Source organism: Diabrotica undecimpunctata, chromosome 7 (assembly GCF_040954645.1).
Source record: "Diabrotica undecimpunctata isolate CICGRU chromosome 7, icDiaUnde3, whole genome shotgun sequence".
NCBI lineage: Eukaryota > Metazoa > Arthropoda > Insecta > Coleoptera > Chrysomelidae > Diabrotica > Diabrotica undecimpunctata.
Window position 1 is genome coordinate 144,127,594 of NC_092809.1, and position 17,244 is coordinate 144,144,837.

The 17,244-nt window shown below is 33.2% G+C and overlaps 1 protein-coding gene across 1 annotated transcript in view; it reads right to left on the reverse strand.

Moving 5' to 3' along the window:
• Positions 1-17,244, reverse strand: part of LOC140445966 (uncharacterized) — a 270,222-nt gene that overhangs the window by 64,706 nt on the left and 188,272 nt on the right. The window contains exon 2 of the mRNA XM_072538434.1: positions 1,280-1,333. Within this exon, the coding sequence (XP_072394535.1) occupies positions 1,280-1,333 (54 nt within the window). The remainder of the gene's footprint in view (positions 1-1,279; positions 1,334-17,244) is intronic.

Genomic DNA, 17,244 nt, shown 5'->3' on the forward strand with positions numbered 1-17,244 from the left:
TTAGAGCCGCCGTAAACAAAGTTGTTATTGCCAATATGATCGCCAACGTTCGATAATCGGACAGGGTACTGAAAGAAAAAAATATAAACATAAACAAAAAAACGGCAAAATCCACAAAAAACCTTAAAAAAACAACCAACAACTCTAAAGTGTGTTTGGTTGAACAATACCTTCGAAGATGGCCTCTTACGCAAAACAAAAAGTCGGCGATCGAACACACACATCTCAAAACAGACAGAAGACAGTTCAGAAGAAGCCAACGGGAGTATTTTGCTTCATGTTTCCTCGCAAAAGAAGAAGAAGGCAACCGGTAAGTATTCCATTAATCAGAACATTCATATAAGTATTTTAGTAGTTCATCACGGTAAAACGGTACGTGAGGAAGGTGATGGGGTATCTGGTAAGTAACTGTGGTTACGGGTTCGTCTGTGATTAGCACAGGTACCAAAACTTCTCACCAAAAATCGTGGATATCCACACGTTTCTTAATAGGCATGCATGCCTCTCAAGACCGGATTTAAGATGCAAATATTTTTTTTTAATCTAAAACCTGTAATATCAATCTTGACTGTAGTTCGTTTAGAAGAACTTAAATTCCTGTCTTTTCTATCTAAAGATCTGCTAGTCATCCACACTGCGACATATTTCGTCATTATTGTAACTCATCAGATACACCATTTGAGTATTTGAGTTAATAAACGAGAACGCCTCCCACAACTGTTAGTTCTCGTCTCTGATAAATAGTGTACTTGAGTTATCGTGACCAACAAGCCGTCAATGGACGGATTTCGTAAAATAATTTGAATATTTTTTCATGAATTTGAATTTTGAAAGCGATTTTGGAGCTGGAATTCGAATCGTCAACTAAAAACGAAAATAATCTCGGAAGAATGGATTCTAAAACAAACGCAAACTTTAAGAAGATTGAAGATATTTATAATTTATATATTTTCCTTTATAGAAATATTACTCATAAAAAGAAAATCTATTTAAAAGCCATATTAAACTACATTTTTAGCTCCATTACCCAGATTTAGCACTGTTTTCCTATCACCATTACACAAAAATTATTTTATTAAAGCCCAAAAACACCGCAGCCTTCAAATCTTCTCAACTCGGCATTTATTAGTGAAGAAGCTATTTAAAAGTATATAAATTTGCCTACGCACCTCGAGCGTGTAAAATTGTTAAACTGTTAGTGAAATATAGTTATTAAAGTAAAGTGGACGTGTATAATCATTAGTGTGAAATAATCTTAGCTAATTGGGTTGATATTTACCTTTATCGTCTTGTTGTTTGATTCTCGGCGTATGATTTATGTTGTACTGTTGACCTGAAAGAATAAATTTTTCAATTAGTGCAAGAACGGATAACATTTTTTTAAGTTCATGCAGAAAACACTTTATTGAACTACGTTTAGTAAAAACATTTAAGCTGACGCCATATGCAGTTCTTTGTTTATGAAATTTTTTTACTTATTTAAAGTGTTTAAAATGTATTTGCTACAAGTAGAAAAGATCTTTATCTAAGACGCTTAAATCATCGTTTCTTTATTTACTCGGTAAGGCGAAACGCGTATATTCGCTCAAGAGGCGGCGACTGCGAGGGTATTCTCGAGTCAAGGTCGCGGAGGGACGTTTCGTTGCATTGAGCGTTCCTTGGTAACGTAATTCGGAGTTCCGATAAGGTTTGCTTTTCGGATACCTAACTAGGGTCCTTGTGCTTCATTTCGAGCGTCCACTTACCTCCAGCCTGATTCGATTCGACGATACTGCAGGGCGTGAAGTTTTACTGGGGCGGTACATCTATCAAAGAATAAAGCAGATATCCTAAGGCCAGCTCAGTGAGAACAGTAATCTCGCGTAGAGCAAAAGGCTTAAAGTTGTCTTGATGATGTTCAATATGCATAGAGACTGCGAAAGCACGGCCTATCGATCCTTTTGGCTTGATTAGTTTTCAGCAAGAGTTATCAGAAAAGGTAGTATTGAAATAATTGGATTGTGATGCTTTTTGTTTTTTCAATGTCGGCGGTTGTCGTATGAGCTCTAATTTCCGTTGAGATTATCTGTTTACGCTGGGATCGATCCTTGCCGCTGGGTATTATAATCTTTTCGATATTGGAACTAGAAATTGTCTATAGACTACTAACGTATCTTACAGAGTATTGTACTAGGTAGAGCAGATTTCTGCTGCGATCTATTGTGGCTAAGTTCCGAGTTTAGAGATTCGTCTTCTCGGTTAGACAAGGCCCTGGCCTACCCTATGTTAAAAAAAGGTCGCTTATTTTCATATGTTTGTTTATTTTTAAATGTGAAACAAGATTTCATGGAAACAATGAAATCAACAACTGAAAAGCAGCGATTATGACCCCTTAACGACTGAGATTGTATTTCAACCGAAAAGGATTTTAACTTGTTTAATAAAATAAGTTAGAACATTTTTAAAATTGGCATTTTTACTAAATATTGTAAACTAGCCGACCCGGCGAAATTTATACTGCATTAGAATTAAATATGTTTAAAAGATTAAGAGAAAATAAAACAAAAAAAAAAACACTCAAACATATTATGCATAACAACAGTTGAATCAATTTAATGCTTTTTGATAAAAATAATTTTATTTTTTTTGCGTAAAAATAAATATGCAACGATGACAGTTTTCTGACATGCAAATAATTGCCCATGTGCGAAACATGGAAACTCATGAAAACTCATGAAAAAATTTCATTTCAAAATCAGTCACGCTGTTTCGGAGGAGTATGACAACGAACTCTGTGATACTAATATGGCTATTAAATAATAGAGGTTGGTGATAAAAGGGTGAAAATTAAGGTGTAAAAAATTGTTTCGGGTGAACCACCGTTACCCCTTAGGGGTATGAAAAATATATTATGACTTATTCTCTAACCTAACATCTCTCTGTGACACTAATATGGCTATTAAAAAAAAATAAAAATTAAAAGATGTATGTATTTTTCATGCCACATCATAAACACATAAAAATAAAAAAATTTGTTTAAAAAATAAAAAAATATGTCTGGGGTGAACCACCGTTACCATTTAGGGGTATAAAAAGTAGATAACAACCTATTCTCAGACCTACAGAATACACATGTAAAATTTCATAAAAATCGGTCTATCCGTTTCGGAGAAGGAAGGTTTTACATAGTAACAACATGCGATGCTCCCAAGGGGTCACCCATTCCTGTTGAACAACGACCGACACTGCTTGACTTCGGTGATCGAACGAGAACCTGGTATGGCTGTTGCCCAATCTATCAATATTAACTGACATTTATTTTGTGAATCCTTGCTTCCTTTGTTAATCATAGTATGACACCATCTATTGGTTATATTGCGATTTAAAATGACAGAAAAACTGTTTAAGCAATAAAGAAAAGCAAAATGGTTATAATCTTTATGACATATGAAGGTAAATACCCCATAAAAACAAAAATAGTAATGGATAATTATCCAATATAACATGTGAGTCATTTCAATTACCTAAGGTATGACACAGATTTCAAGAAATATAGAAAGATTAACCTCAAAATAATCACCACGAATAGAATACCAGATGAATGGAGGAGAGCGATCATGGTGATGTTCTTCAAAAAAGGAGATAGGAAAGACCCCAATAACTATCGAGCAATAAATCTATTAAATACAACACTCAAATTGATAACAAGAATAATAGCGATAAAAATAAACGAACGAATATCTCTGCAAGAGGAACAGCAAGGATTTCGGACAGGAAGATCATGCACGGATGCAGTTTTTGTAATAAGACAAATAAAAGAAAAGTCGCTGGAATACAACAAACCAGCATATATGTGTCTGATAGATTTGAAGAAAGCGTTTGATAGAGTGAGAATTCGGGACGCGATACATTTATTATATGAAAAGGGAATACCACTGGATTTAGTAAAAACCATTGAGAATATATATATATATATATATATATATATATATATATATATATATATATATATAAAGATAACATAGCTATGGTAAGATGTAAAGGAAAACTATCGCAACCTATCAAATATGAAACTGGCATTAGACAAGGAGATTCGCTGAGCCCATTAATATTTAATCTGATAATGGATGAAATCATAAAGAAAGTTAAAAAAGAAGAGGATATAGAATGGGAGAGAAAAGGAAATAAGAATAATATGCTACGACGACGCCATAATAACAGCCGAAAATGAAGATGACCTACAAAGATTAATTAAAGAATTCGAAGATACGGCGCTCATATACAACATGGAGATCTCAACAGAGAAAACTAAAGCGATAGTGATATTAGCGGAACCGAGAAGATGTAAACTAGTCGTAAATAACAAAATAATAGAACAAGTGATGGAAACTGAATACTTGGGAATAAAACTGTCAAGCTACGGAAAAGTAGAAGAAGAAGTACAAAAACAAGTGAACATGGCAAACAGAACAGCAGGATGTCTCAGCAATACAATCTGGAGAAACAAATACCTCACAACGGAAACGAAAACCAGGATATATAAATCAGCAATAAGACCGATAATGACGTACACAGCGGAAACAAGAGCAGATACGGCGAAAACACAAAGACTACTGGAAACAACAGAAATGAAAGTCTTACGAAAAATAACAAATCAAACTCAAAGAGACAGAGTAAGAAGTGAGGAAATACGAGCGAGGTGGCATACAATAGCAAGAGACAAATCGCCAAATGGAAGAAGATCATTGGGACGACCGAGGAAAAGATGGTCAGACAACGTCAATTGAGGCTAAAAACAGAAGTAAAATAGGCATTTTGCCTATTTATAAAGTAGGAAGAAGAAGAAGAAGAACCTTAAAATTGACAGATTTGAGTATTATGCGAAGAAATTCGCAAAACATTCAGCAAGGAGACAATAAACGATAAAATGATCAAACTTTATGAGTCCATCGGCACGAGTACTCTGTTAATGGGATGTAAAATCTGGATACTGACGCAAAGAGATAACTCTGGAATCAAATCTAGCAAAATGCCTTAAATGCCTTTAAAAAAACGGCGTAGGCCTCGGAAAGTGCCGACAAAAGTGAATACTTCTTCTAGCGCATTAATATTATATGTGGATTAATGAAATTTTATGTTTGCTTATTACTGAATTGTTAATATTTTTTATAATAACACCATATTTTTTTTATTTTTAAAGTTCTTTAAAATATAAAAAATCTTAATTTTTTTCTTTAAAAATTGTGTTTAATGATTTAAGTAATTTCCAAAATTTGTTAAATTTAATATAGAATTTGTCCATCATTTACATTTTCATTATTATTTTGTATTTATATGTAATTACTTTATTTTGATTATCATTGTTTCATTATAGTGCATTAAAAAAAAACTAAAAATTTCTCGTTGGCGGGTAATCGACCCAAGTCATTCGCGGCCACGGTTTTAGTGACTTCAATCTAAAGGAGTATATATAACTACTATTATGTTAAAATAAAATTGTTTTTACTATTATCCTTACAATTTCATCATATTTTCTCACCTTTTAAACTTTTTTAAGCTTCTACAAATATTTCAAAATCAAAAATAGCCCAATCGATCCAGTCGTTCTCGAGTTGTTATAAAAAAATTATAAAAAAATAAAATAAACGTTTGTTAAACATCACTTTTATTTTTTCAATAACTGTATAATGTATGTATATTAAGGATATCACTATGCCGCAAGGTTACTGCATGTGCACGCGTCTCGAAATTTCGATCCCGTGCAAAAACATCATGCTGAGCGAAAAGAAGTCTTCACTTAAAAAAATGTGCCACTTTATCACTCTTACTGTTTAAAATTATTGAAACGGCAATATTTACCTTTTCTAGAGGGTTGTATATAAATTCTGAATATAGGAATATATGTAAATGATTCTGTAGATTTTTTCTGAGAAATAATTAGCAACATACATCGGTACCTCGGAGGTAAAGGACACTATGTCCATTTTCTTACATTTTCAGGAGAGCAGTTTTAAAATTTTTTAAATTTGTAATCAGTAAATACTCAAATGTTTCTTATATTTAACCAAGATTATTATATTATTATTGTGGAGTGTATAATCGTCTTTCATTCCATGAAGTGTTATATACCTGAGGTTTACCGTTCATTATTTAAAATTTTTTTTTAAATGTGTAGTTGGACATAGTGTTGTTTACCTCTAACAACTGTTTTAAATAATGTGGCATTGCATGTTAAGGTTTTTACGAAATAAACAATACAAACACATTAAACAGCCTATACTATTATTTTATTAAAGGTAAATATTATAATGTTATAAATAATTAAGTAAAATTATAGACGACAAGTTTCAAAATTGTTAAAGATGCTCCATATCATCTTCATCTTCTTGTGGGTAATCGTTTGTGGCTACATCGCTATGTGTTAAATTTTGATAAAACGCATGACAAACTGACGGAACAAAAGGCAGTAGTGCAATTAAGTCATTGTACTTTTGTTTTGTGATTGGTAATGGGATTACTGAGACTTGATTTAATAGGGCTGGAAACGTTACTTGCTGTCTTCGATACCTCATGAAGTCCACTACATACATATTTTGATTATTGAAATCGGTCTTATAAAAGAACTTTCCAATGTGTTCTTGTTGGACTTGTAGGAAAACACATGTTGACAGTAGAACAGGGTCTTTATTAACATTTTTTTCTACTTACAAAAGGAGGATTAGATGACAATTTCTTATCGAACAGCGTTTTGAAGTTTTTGAAATCTGCAAGTTCCATATTGTGCACTGTGTATTTACCTGATGTTTGCCTAACTAGTTATTGCCAGTCCCATGGTGTTAAAATGGCCAAATTGGAGAGTTTCTTTCTTTTTCTTTCGATTAAAGCATGAACAGTGTCTGCTTCCATATGTGTGTGCCCTTTCAGTAAACACTTTTGAGTGATCGTCTTTATTTGCAGTATCCAAAAATAGCACATTATAATATTTATTATATAATAGCACTTATTATTTGATTTTGTCCATAGCAGTTATCGGTCCAAAGAGTGATGTCCTCTACTTAACTACCTGGAATTGTATTGTCAGCCCATTTTAAAATTGACGAGGCAATTTCATTTGCACCTCGGGCCCCTTTCGATTCGTCCCACATTATACATTGTACAGAAGAATCACTGGCATCATGTAATGTAAAATTTAATGTCCAAAGCTTCCTTTTGTAGAAACTAATACAATTGTTTGTTAGTGGTAAAGGCAAACATTTTTGCAAATCACCAGATAGTACTTTGTATTTTGGTGACTCTTTAGCTATTATAAAGTCCAATTGTTTTAAGTTATACCGAGTTTTAGATTCAATTAGGTGAGCATCGTGATCAGCCTAGCCTGTACACTGATTAGTTCATCTGCAGTAAGATTATTTATTAATTGAGCGGTGAATGTACTGCATGTATCGCAAATGTCTCTTTCGGGCGGTTTAAACGACAACTTGAAGTCTTTATTAAAAATATTTGCGTACAACCACGTTTTTGCTCTGAGCTTTGGATCTACATGTCTTTCATTGCATTCATCAATGTACAGTTGATACATCTTTTCTATTGTAAGTTCTGTGCCCAGATAATCTCTCTTACTCCTTTCTCTGGAATAATGACTCTCGTATTTTGGGAATTATTTAATATGTTGATGTATACTATTTATGGTTTCGGTAGGAGTTTTATTGGTTAGCGTGTGTCTACCCTCTTTGATCAGCTTTTATTAAACCTCCTGGCTTTAATTTTTTTCAACATATTTACTACTACTAAATTAGATATACAAAGTGTGTTTAAAAACATAACCTTGCCTACCTTCAATAGCTGATTGTTCACTGTAAAATGGTAGTGTAGTGTATTATTTTTAGATTTGGTAGAATTTAGATCTTTTTTTCTTGATCGAAGAGTAGGTTGGATGTCGATACATGAGAAGATAAATTGCTTTTTAAGATCTGAAACGTTTGTCTCAGTCCAGTATGAGTTGAAAATTTTTTGTCATTCGTATTCTGGCAATCTTTCAGAGCATTTCATGCGACACATGCAAGGAGGCTTTTACATTTTTGCAGGCATGTCTTTGCCTCTTTTACTGAGATACTCTTTCCCACCAGCTATTTTTCGTTTGCGAACATTACAGGCCCAATTTTGTTCATTTACTACACGTTTTTTACCTTTTTGTTTGCACTTAGTTATATTTTGTACCTTTCTTTTAACACTTTGCTCTTCTAAAATAACTTCATTATGTTCATTGAAATTGCCTGCATCACTGCTTAGGGATAAATCGTCCTAAAGAAGATTTTATTTTCCCACTAATCGTAGGAGTAATAATAGCTCTTTTACCTTTGTTTTCGCTGGTTTACTTATACGTCTCATATCATTGTCGTCCGATTCTGAGCTTTCACCACTTAGAGGCTCATAGATTTTATCAATATCCGAATTTTCATCTCCAAACAAATTATCATTTTCGTCCACTTCTTTCTTATAACGAATATATCAAACCAGCTAAAAGAAGGACTTGAATCGTGTTTTATTATAATTTATGAAAATATTTTAATTAAATAATGTTAAAAAATAAAAAATTTAGACATGACTTTAAATTATTATGTTTAATTTCAAATCGAGAGCTGTGATTCGTTTCTCGTAAAGTGTAGCACAAAACTGTATTGAGTTGTGGCATACTAGAATAAATAAAACACACTAAAAAAATTTAATTTGAAATTAATACAAAATGAATAACTTTTTCAGTGAACAAGTGTGGAATTTAAATATATGTATTATAATTCGAAACTGCTGAAATAATAGTATTTTGTCATATCTCCATTATTAAAAAATTCTTCAAACATTTTGGACATTAACTCAACCGTCTCTCTGGTTATTAAATTTATTAGATAAGTACCGTTTTTTGTTGTTAATAATAAAAATAATATTTATCTTAACACATTTTTAAACGTTATTTTTTTTATTTAGATTTAGTGCAATTCCGTTATGTGTGATAGCAACAATGAATTGTTTCACGAACCATTGTCTCCAGTCTGAACCAAAGATATGTAAGAGAGGCTCTCTTATATATCTCTGGTCTGAACACTGGTTTACATTGGGGAAAAAAAGTGTACCATTTTTATATGACGGGAAGTGTACAAGGGTACATAACACTATGTTCGGATGGTAAATAACGGTGCACACATATAGTAGAGGTAAACAACACCAAGTCCACATGGTGTTGTTTACCTCTGACTGGAAGTGGACTTGGTGTTTATTAAAAAGTCGGTAACTTGCCGTAAAATTGTCTCTGGACATAGTATGGTTTACCTATGTGTAGAGCCATAAAGTTGTATTCAAAAGTGCAATAATATAAATTTCGATAAAAATGGACATAGTGTCCTTTACCTCCGAGGTACACACATATTTTTGTGTGTACACTGAAATATTCCTTGGAAAAAACTATTTCTGAAGTTAATGAATCTTCGATAATCAATAATAACTATTTTTATGTTTTATAAATCTACTCGTCAGACTTACCGTCGTCGTGTTTGCTGACTCATTTATCGTGTATATGGTAAAAGACATTTCTAAATTAGAAAATGTATAAATCAGGTCAATCGATTTAAAAATCTCACTTATTTGGTCATTCGTTTATCTTAAAAAGTAAAAACTAATTGCAAACTCTGATTTCGTTTTCTCTGGAGAGTTTTTTTTTACAATACCATTCATTGAACTCGCCTAGTTGGTTGGTGATATTTATTTAAAGTACTAGATAGCCACAGTCGTTTTCTATCGAGGTTTTACTTTCTTGAAACAAGGTATTGCTTTGTTTTAGATTTTTGTTGTTAATGAATGAATTGCAAAACAAATACATGACTCATATAGCGAAACTGGTGCTCGTAAACGTTACGAATACGCTAAGAAAAATTTGGAATCAGAATTTGATAATAGATAGTAGGTATCTAAAATATTTTTTTCACAATAAGTATTTTATAAGAAAATAAAATAAATAAATAAATACTCACAGACAAAAATATTGCATATATTATCTTCAATTAATATTGAAACGAAGTTTCTATACTGGCATTGTATTACTTTTTTTCTCTACAGTAAAATGCTATAGCATCATGGAATAGCGGCTTTTCACGTTGATTCACTACTCTCTATCAATTCGTTTCTATTCATCATATATTTACTCTAAGCATGTTTAAATTAAAAACTGCACTAAAAGATTCGATTCGTAACGATTGTCAAAATTTAATAAAAGTCATACATATCATCCGATTAATAACAATATCTCAGGAGCGTGGAAGAGTAAGGGCGAACTCGCAAATTAGACGTTTCAAAAACGGTCTCACCTTTCTCACAAACCTGTAAAGAATGCTTGTGGATATTATAAAAAAATGTTTGGCCCTTCATATTCCTAAAATTCTGTAAACAGAAAAAGCAAACAGAACAATGGCTTGTTCTTCTTCTTCTTCTTCGTCTAGCCATTCCCGTCCACATCTGAACATAAGCCTCTTCAAGTCTTCCTTTCCATTGTTTTTTATTGTACGCTACTTGTAGCCAATTTTTCCCGGCAGTCCTTTTCAGATCATCTGTCCATCTCATAGGAGGTCTGACTCTGGGTCTTTTGTATTGGTATGGTCTCCAGGTTAAAATTGATCTGTGCCATTTGTTTAGATCGCTCCTAGCTACATGTCCAGCGTATTCCCATTTCAACTTTAATGATTTTTGCACCACATCGGTGACTTTGGTTTTCTGTCTTATCGATGTGTTTGTTTTCTTGTCCTTAAGTGATATACCTAGCATTGCTCTTTCCATCGCGTGTTGAGTGACTCTAAGTATATTCATATTCTTTTTTGTGATTGTCCATGTTTGTGCCGCATAAGTTAATATCGGAATAATGCATGCATCAAAAACTTTAGATCTAAGATGTAATTGAATTTGTTGATTTCTGAGTATATAGTTCAGTTTACCGAATGCTGCCCAAGCTAACTTTTTTCTTCTTTTTATTTCTTCAGTTTGAATTTCCCTATTTAGTATTATTTTTTGTCTTAAGTATATATATTCTTCAACTTTTTCTATAACTTTATCGTTTATTATTGTCACAGTGTCTTCGGAGTGCATGACTTTTGTTTTGTTTAAATTCATTTTCAGTCCTATTTTAGAAGATTCGGTATGTAGTTCTAAAAGCATGGTTTGCATTTCTTGTAGGTCAGTAGCTATCAGGATTATGTCATCTGCAAATCGTAGATTACTGAGGGTATTCTGTAAACGGAAAAAGCAAACAGAACAATGGCTTGTTCTTCTTCTTCTTCTTCGTCTAGCCATTCCCGTCCACATCTGAACATAATCCTCTTCAAGTCTTCCTTTCCATTGTTTTTTATTGTACGCTACTTGTAGCCAATTTTTCCCGGCAGTCCTTTTCAGATCATCTGTCCATCTCATAGGAGGTCTGCCTCTGGGTCTTTTGTGTTGGTATGGTCTCCCTCCAGGTTAAAATTGATCTGTGCCATTTGTTTAGATCGCTCCTAGCTACATGTCCAGCGTATTCCCATTTCAACTTTAATGATTTTTGCACCACATCGGTGACTTTGGTTTTCTGTCTTATCCATGTGTTTGTTTTCTTGTCCTTAAGTGATATACCTAGCATTGCTCTTTCCATCGCGTGTTGAGTGACTCTAAGTATATTCATATTCTTTTTTGTGATTGTCCATGTTTGTGCCGCATAAGTTAATATCGGAATAATGCATGCATCAAAAACTTTAGATCTAAGATGTAATTGAATTTGTTGATTTCTGAGTATATAGTTCAGTTTACCGAATGCTGCCCAAGCTAACTTTCTTCTTCTTTTTATTTCTTCAGTTTGAATTTCCCTATTTAGTATTATTTTTTGTCTTAAGTATATATATTCTTCAACTTTTTCTATAACTTTATCGTTTATTATTGTCACAGTGTCTTCGGAGTGCATGACTTTTGTTTTGTTTAAATTCATTTTCAGTCCTATTTTAGAAGATTCGGTATGTAGTTCTAAAAGCATGGTTTGCATTTCTTGTAGGTCAGTAGCTATCAGGATTATGTCATCTGCAAATCGTAGATTACTGAGGGTATTCTGTAAACGGAAAAAGCAAACAGAACAATGGCTTGTTCTTCTTCTTCTTCTTCGTCTAGCCATTCCCGTCCACATCTGAACATAATCCTCTTCAAGTCTTCCTTTCCATTGTTTTTTATTGTACGCTACTTGTAGCCAATTTTTCCCGGCAGTCCTTTTCAGATCATCTGTCCATCTCATAGGAGGTCTGCCTCTGGGTCTTTTGTGTTGGTATGGTCTCCCTCCAGGTTAAAATTGATCTGTGCCATTTGTTTAGATCGCTCCTAGCTACATGTCCAGCGTATTCCCATTTCAACTTTAATGATTTTTGCACCACATCGGTGACTTTGGTTTTCTGTCTTATCCATGTGTTTGTTTTCTTGTCCTTAAGTGATATACCTAGCATTGCTCTTTCCATCGCGTGTTGAGTGACTCTAAGTATATTCATATTCTTTTTTGTGATTGTCCATGTTTGTGCCGCATAAGTTAATATCGGAATAATGCATGCATCAAAAACTTTAGATCTAAGATGTAATTGAATTTGTTGATTTCTGAGTATATAGTTCAGTTTACCGAATGCTGCCCAAGCTAACTTTCTTCTTCTTTTTATTTCTTCAGTTTGAATTTCCCTATTTAGTATTATTTTTTGTCTTAAGTATATATATTCTTCAACTTTTTCTATAACTTTATCGTTTATTATTGTCACAGTGTCTTCGGAGTGCATGACTTTTGTTTTGTTTAAATTCATTTTCAGTCCTATTTTAGAAGATTCGGTATGTAGTTCTAAAAGCATGGTTTGCATTTCTTGTAGGTCAGTAGCTATCAGGATTATGTCATCTGCAAATCGTAGATTACTGAGGGTATTCTGTAAACGGAAAAAGCAAACAGAACAATGGCTTGTTCTTCTTCTTCTTCTTCGTCTAGCCATTCCCGTCCACATCTGAACATAATCCTCTTCAAGTCTTCCTTTCCATTGTTTTTTATTGTACGCTACTTGTAGCCAATTTTTCCCGGCAGTCCTTTTCAGATCATCTGTCCATCTCATAGGAGGTCTGCCTCTGGGTCTTTTGTGTTGGTATGGTCTCCCTCCAGGTTAAAATTGATCTGTGCTATTTGTTTAGATCGCTCCTAGCTACATGTCCAGCGTATTCCCATTTCAACTTTAATGATTTTTGCACCACATCGGTGACTTTGGTTTTCTGTCTTATCCATGTGTTTGTTTTCTTGTCCTTAAGTGATATACCTAGCATTGCTCTTTCCATCGCGTGTTGAGTGACTCTAAGTATATTCATATTCTTTTTTGTGATTGTCCATGTTTGTGCGCATAAGTTAATATCGGAATAATGCATGCATCAAAAACTTTAGATCTAAGATGTAATTGAATTTGTTGATTTCTGAGTATATAGTTCAGTTTACCGAATGCTGCCCAAGCTAACTTTCTTCTTCTTTTTATTTCTTCAGTTTGAATTTCCCTATTTAGTATTATTTTTTGTATAGTATATATATTCTTCAACTTTTTCTATAACTTTATCGTTTATTATTGTCACAGTGTCTTCGGAGTGCATGACTTTTGTTTTGTTTAAATTCATTTTCAGTTCTATTTTAGAAGATTCGGTATGTAGTTCTAAAAGCATGGTTTGCATTTTTTGTAGGTCAGTAGCTATCAGGATTATGTCATCTGCAAATCGTAGATTACTGAGGTAGCGGCCATTGATGTTTATTCCCTTATATTTCCAATTTAGGTTTTTAAAAACGTCCTCCAAAACTAAGGTGAACAGTTTGGGTGATAAAGTATCTCCCTGTTTGACTCCCCTGTTTAATGGTACAGGGTTCGTGTGTTCATTTTCATTTAGGTAGTATGTAGCTGTAGCTTGGTTCATAGTTTCTTTTATTAAGTTAATATATCTGCTGTCTATTCTACAATTTTGCATTGCGTTTATTACGTCCGTGTGTTCTATGGTATGGAAAGCTTTTTCGTAGTCTACAAATGCTAGGAAAACTGGAAACTTGTATTCATTACATTTTTCTATTAATATTTTTGTGGTTAACAGGTGATCGGAAGTTGAATAGCCTTTTCTAAAACCTGCTTGTTCATATGGTTGGTATTCGTCTAATTTCCTTGTTAGTCGAGTAGGTATGACTTTGGTGAGTATTTTAAACAGGTGTGACAGTAGGCGGATGGGTCTGTAGTTTTCCAATTTTCGACTATCACCTTTCTTGTGTAATAAAATTACTTTAGAGTTGTTCCAGCTCTTAGGGACTTTGCCCTGATGTAAACAACTGTCCACAAGCTTAGTTACAATTGCAATTAGTTCCTTACCTCCTTCTAATATCATATCTGTGGTAATACTATCTTCTCCTGCAGCTTTATTTCTCTTCATGTTTTCCAATGCTGTAGTTGCTGTAGTGCTCTGAAATTGTTACTTTTGGCATTATTTCTGATCCAACATTTTTTATTAATTTCCGTGCTGGTCTCATCTCATCATCTTGTTGATGTGTTCTGTAAAGTTCTGTGTAAAATTCTTCTATTCGTGTCAGTATGTTTTCTCTAGTTGTGATTTCATTTTCGTCTTTTCCCATTAATGATATCATCTGACGTCGTCCTAGTGTCGGTCTGAGGCATTTCATACTCTTATTTTTTTCAATAGTTGTTGTTATTAATTTTTCGTTTTCTTTTCTTTTTTGTTGTCTGATTCCTTTTCTAATCTGCCTATTAAGTTCTCTATATTCGTCGGTTCCCCTTTTGTTAGATTTATTTAAGATCTTCCTTCTTTTTATTTGTTGTAATATTTCTTTGTCTAATTCATTGTATGTTGTTTTTGGTTTTTTCAGTTGCAGAACGCTTTTATTCACTGTTTCGGTAATAAGGTTATTCAAATCATCAATATCATTGGAGTTTATCTGCTGCATGCTAACTTGATTTAATGCATGCGCTATCTTTTTATTAAATTCACTATTTTTGATTTCTTCAGATGTCCATTTGTATCTTTTTTCATGTATTCTGTTTCTTTCTAGTTTTTTGTTAATTATTAGTTTTGTTCTTATTAGTCTATGATCGCTTCCTAGGCCAAACTGATTTAATACTGATACGTCTTCTACTAGGTTTCTATTCTTCGTTAAGATATAATCTATTTCATTCTTTGTTTTTTTATCGGGGCTCATCCATGTCCATTTTCTGCTTGGTTGTTTATTGAAAAAGGAGTTCATTGAGTACATGTTATGTTCATTCATGAAATTGAGAAGCATTTCTCCTCTATCGTTTCTTTTCCCGTAGCCATAATTACCAATTAAATGTTCGTAATCTTCCTCTTTTTTGACCAATTTAGCATTAAAATCTTGTAATAGTATTTCGTAATTTGCTTTATTTGTATCTATTGCTGTTCTTATTTCATCATAAAATATTTCTACTTCTTCATCGTCGTGGCTTTTGTTCGCAGCGTAAACTTGGATCACTTTCAGAGTGGTTCTTTTATTAATCCTGATGATGAGATATGCTACTCTGTCTGATATGGGCTTGAATTCTTCGATACACTGTGTGAGGCTTTGTTTTACCAAGAACCCCACTCCCGTGTATTCGCCACCTTTATGCATAAAATGTGTGCCATTTTTTAGTATTATATACTCATCACTTTTTCTTCTGGTCTCGCATATACCAAGGATATCCCATTTTATATCCTTTAGTTCACTTTCTATTTCTGGGAATCTATTGTCGTCCGTCAGTGTTCGAATATTGTAGGAGCATAGCCAAATTGTCATCTTGTGGCAGCCGGGTCTTACCCAGGAATTCTTAGAAGAATCACAATGGCTTGTTAACATGTGTAAACCAAACGAAACTGTGCTGAAGCGTACGTTTCAAGAAATACAAAGAAAACTGTATCTGCGCGCACAATCGGACTGCCATGTAAGTGTCGTAAAATGTGTTTTGAAAAGTTGGGCATAAACAATATCAATATGATTTTCAATAACTTTTGGCAAATCGGCAACTACGATAATCAAAACCAATACCTTTCAAAAGTTGTAAGTTAGAATGATTGTAAAAAGTCTTCCTACTGACAGAGCTAGTAGGAAGCTTTGGACATAGAAAGCAGTTGTGAGAGATTACATTGATGAACTTTGTTAATAAGCATGTGAGAAAAGTTAAAATTTTTGTAATAACTGTGCCGGGCAAAATAAGAACATAACCGTTGTTTTGTTTAACCTTCTCTACATTCATGCAAATCGCTTTGATCTTATTAAGCACGTTTTTTTATTGTCAGAGCATTCGATGATGGGATGTGATCGAGATTTTGGTTCAATTAAATTAAAGATCAAGGACTGTGAGGTATTTTCTAAAGAACACTTTATCCATTTCATTACACACACTAAAAAAAAAGAACAAATTCCAAGTTGTTAAAGTCACGAGGGAAATGGTTAAGGATTTCAGTACTCTTCAAAAAGCAGCAACTAAATCTCCAATGTTGGGAGCTAACTTCAAGGATGGCAGAATATGCGAATTTTCAAAAGATTTTAACATGGGCTTTAAAAGTTAACTCGCATATAACACGGCTATTCCTACAAATGTCATACTCCAAAAGGGACGAAAGAAACTTCACGATGTAGTAAATTTTAACTTAGATAGTATAGAACTTCCTCTCAAATACCAGGGTGCTCTCAAGCTTACAGAAGAAGAGAAGAAGTACTTACAAGATCTTTTTGATTACAAGCGTGCTTTACAAGAACCTATTAGTGGAGGAATTAGTACAACTGAAGTCGAAGAAACTGTAGACAATAAAAATCAAATTGAGTTTAACTGAAGCATTATATGTGAATTTTGCAAATTATTTTACTGCTATTAGCTTCCACATACTTTGTTAACAAAACTATGTTTATTTTTTGTTGAATAAAAAATATTAAACCCCTTTTCTTTTCATTATATAAAAATCTTGCAAATCTTGCAAAATCCTCTTTTAATAACGGTATAGTTTTATGGGATTATGCCACAATTGGTTGTAATGATAATTACATTTAAAAAAAAAAACTTTTTCTTTCTTTTAAAAAAGATGTAAATATCGTTACAGCCAATTGTGGCTAAATCCCATAATACCATACCTTTATCAAACATGCCACAAATAAATAGCTTCAGAACTTATCCTCTTTTAAGTTTTCTTAATAAAATAAAACTTGTTCGCCCTTAC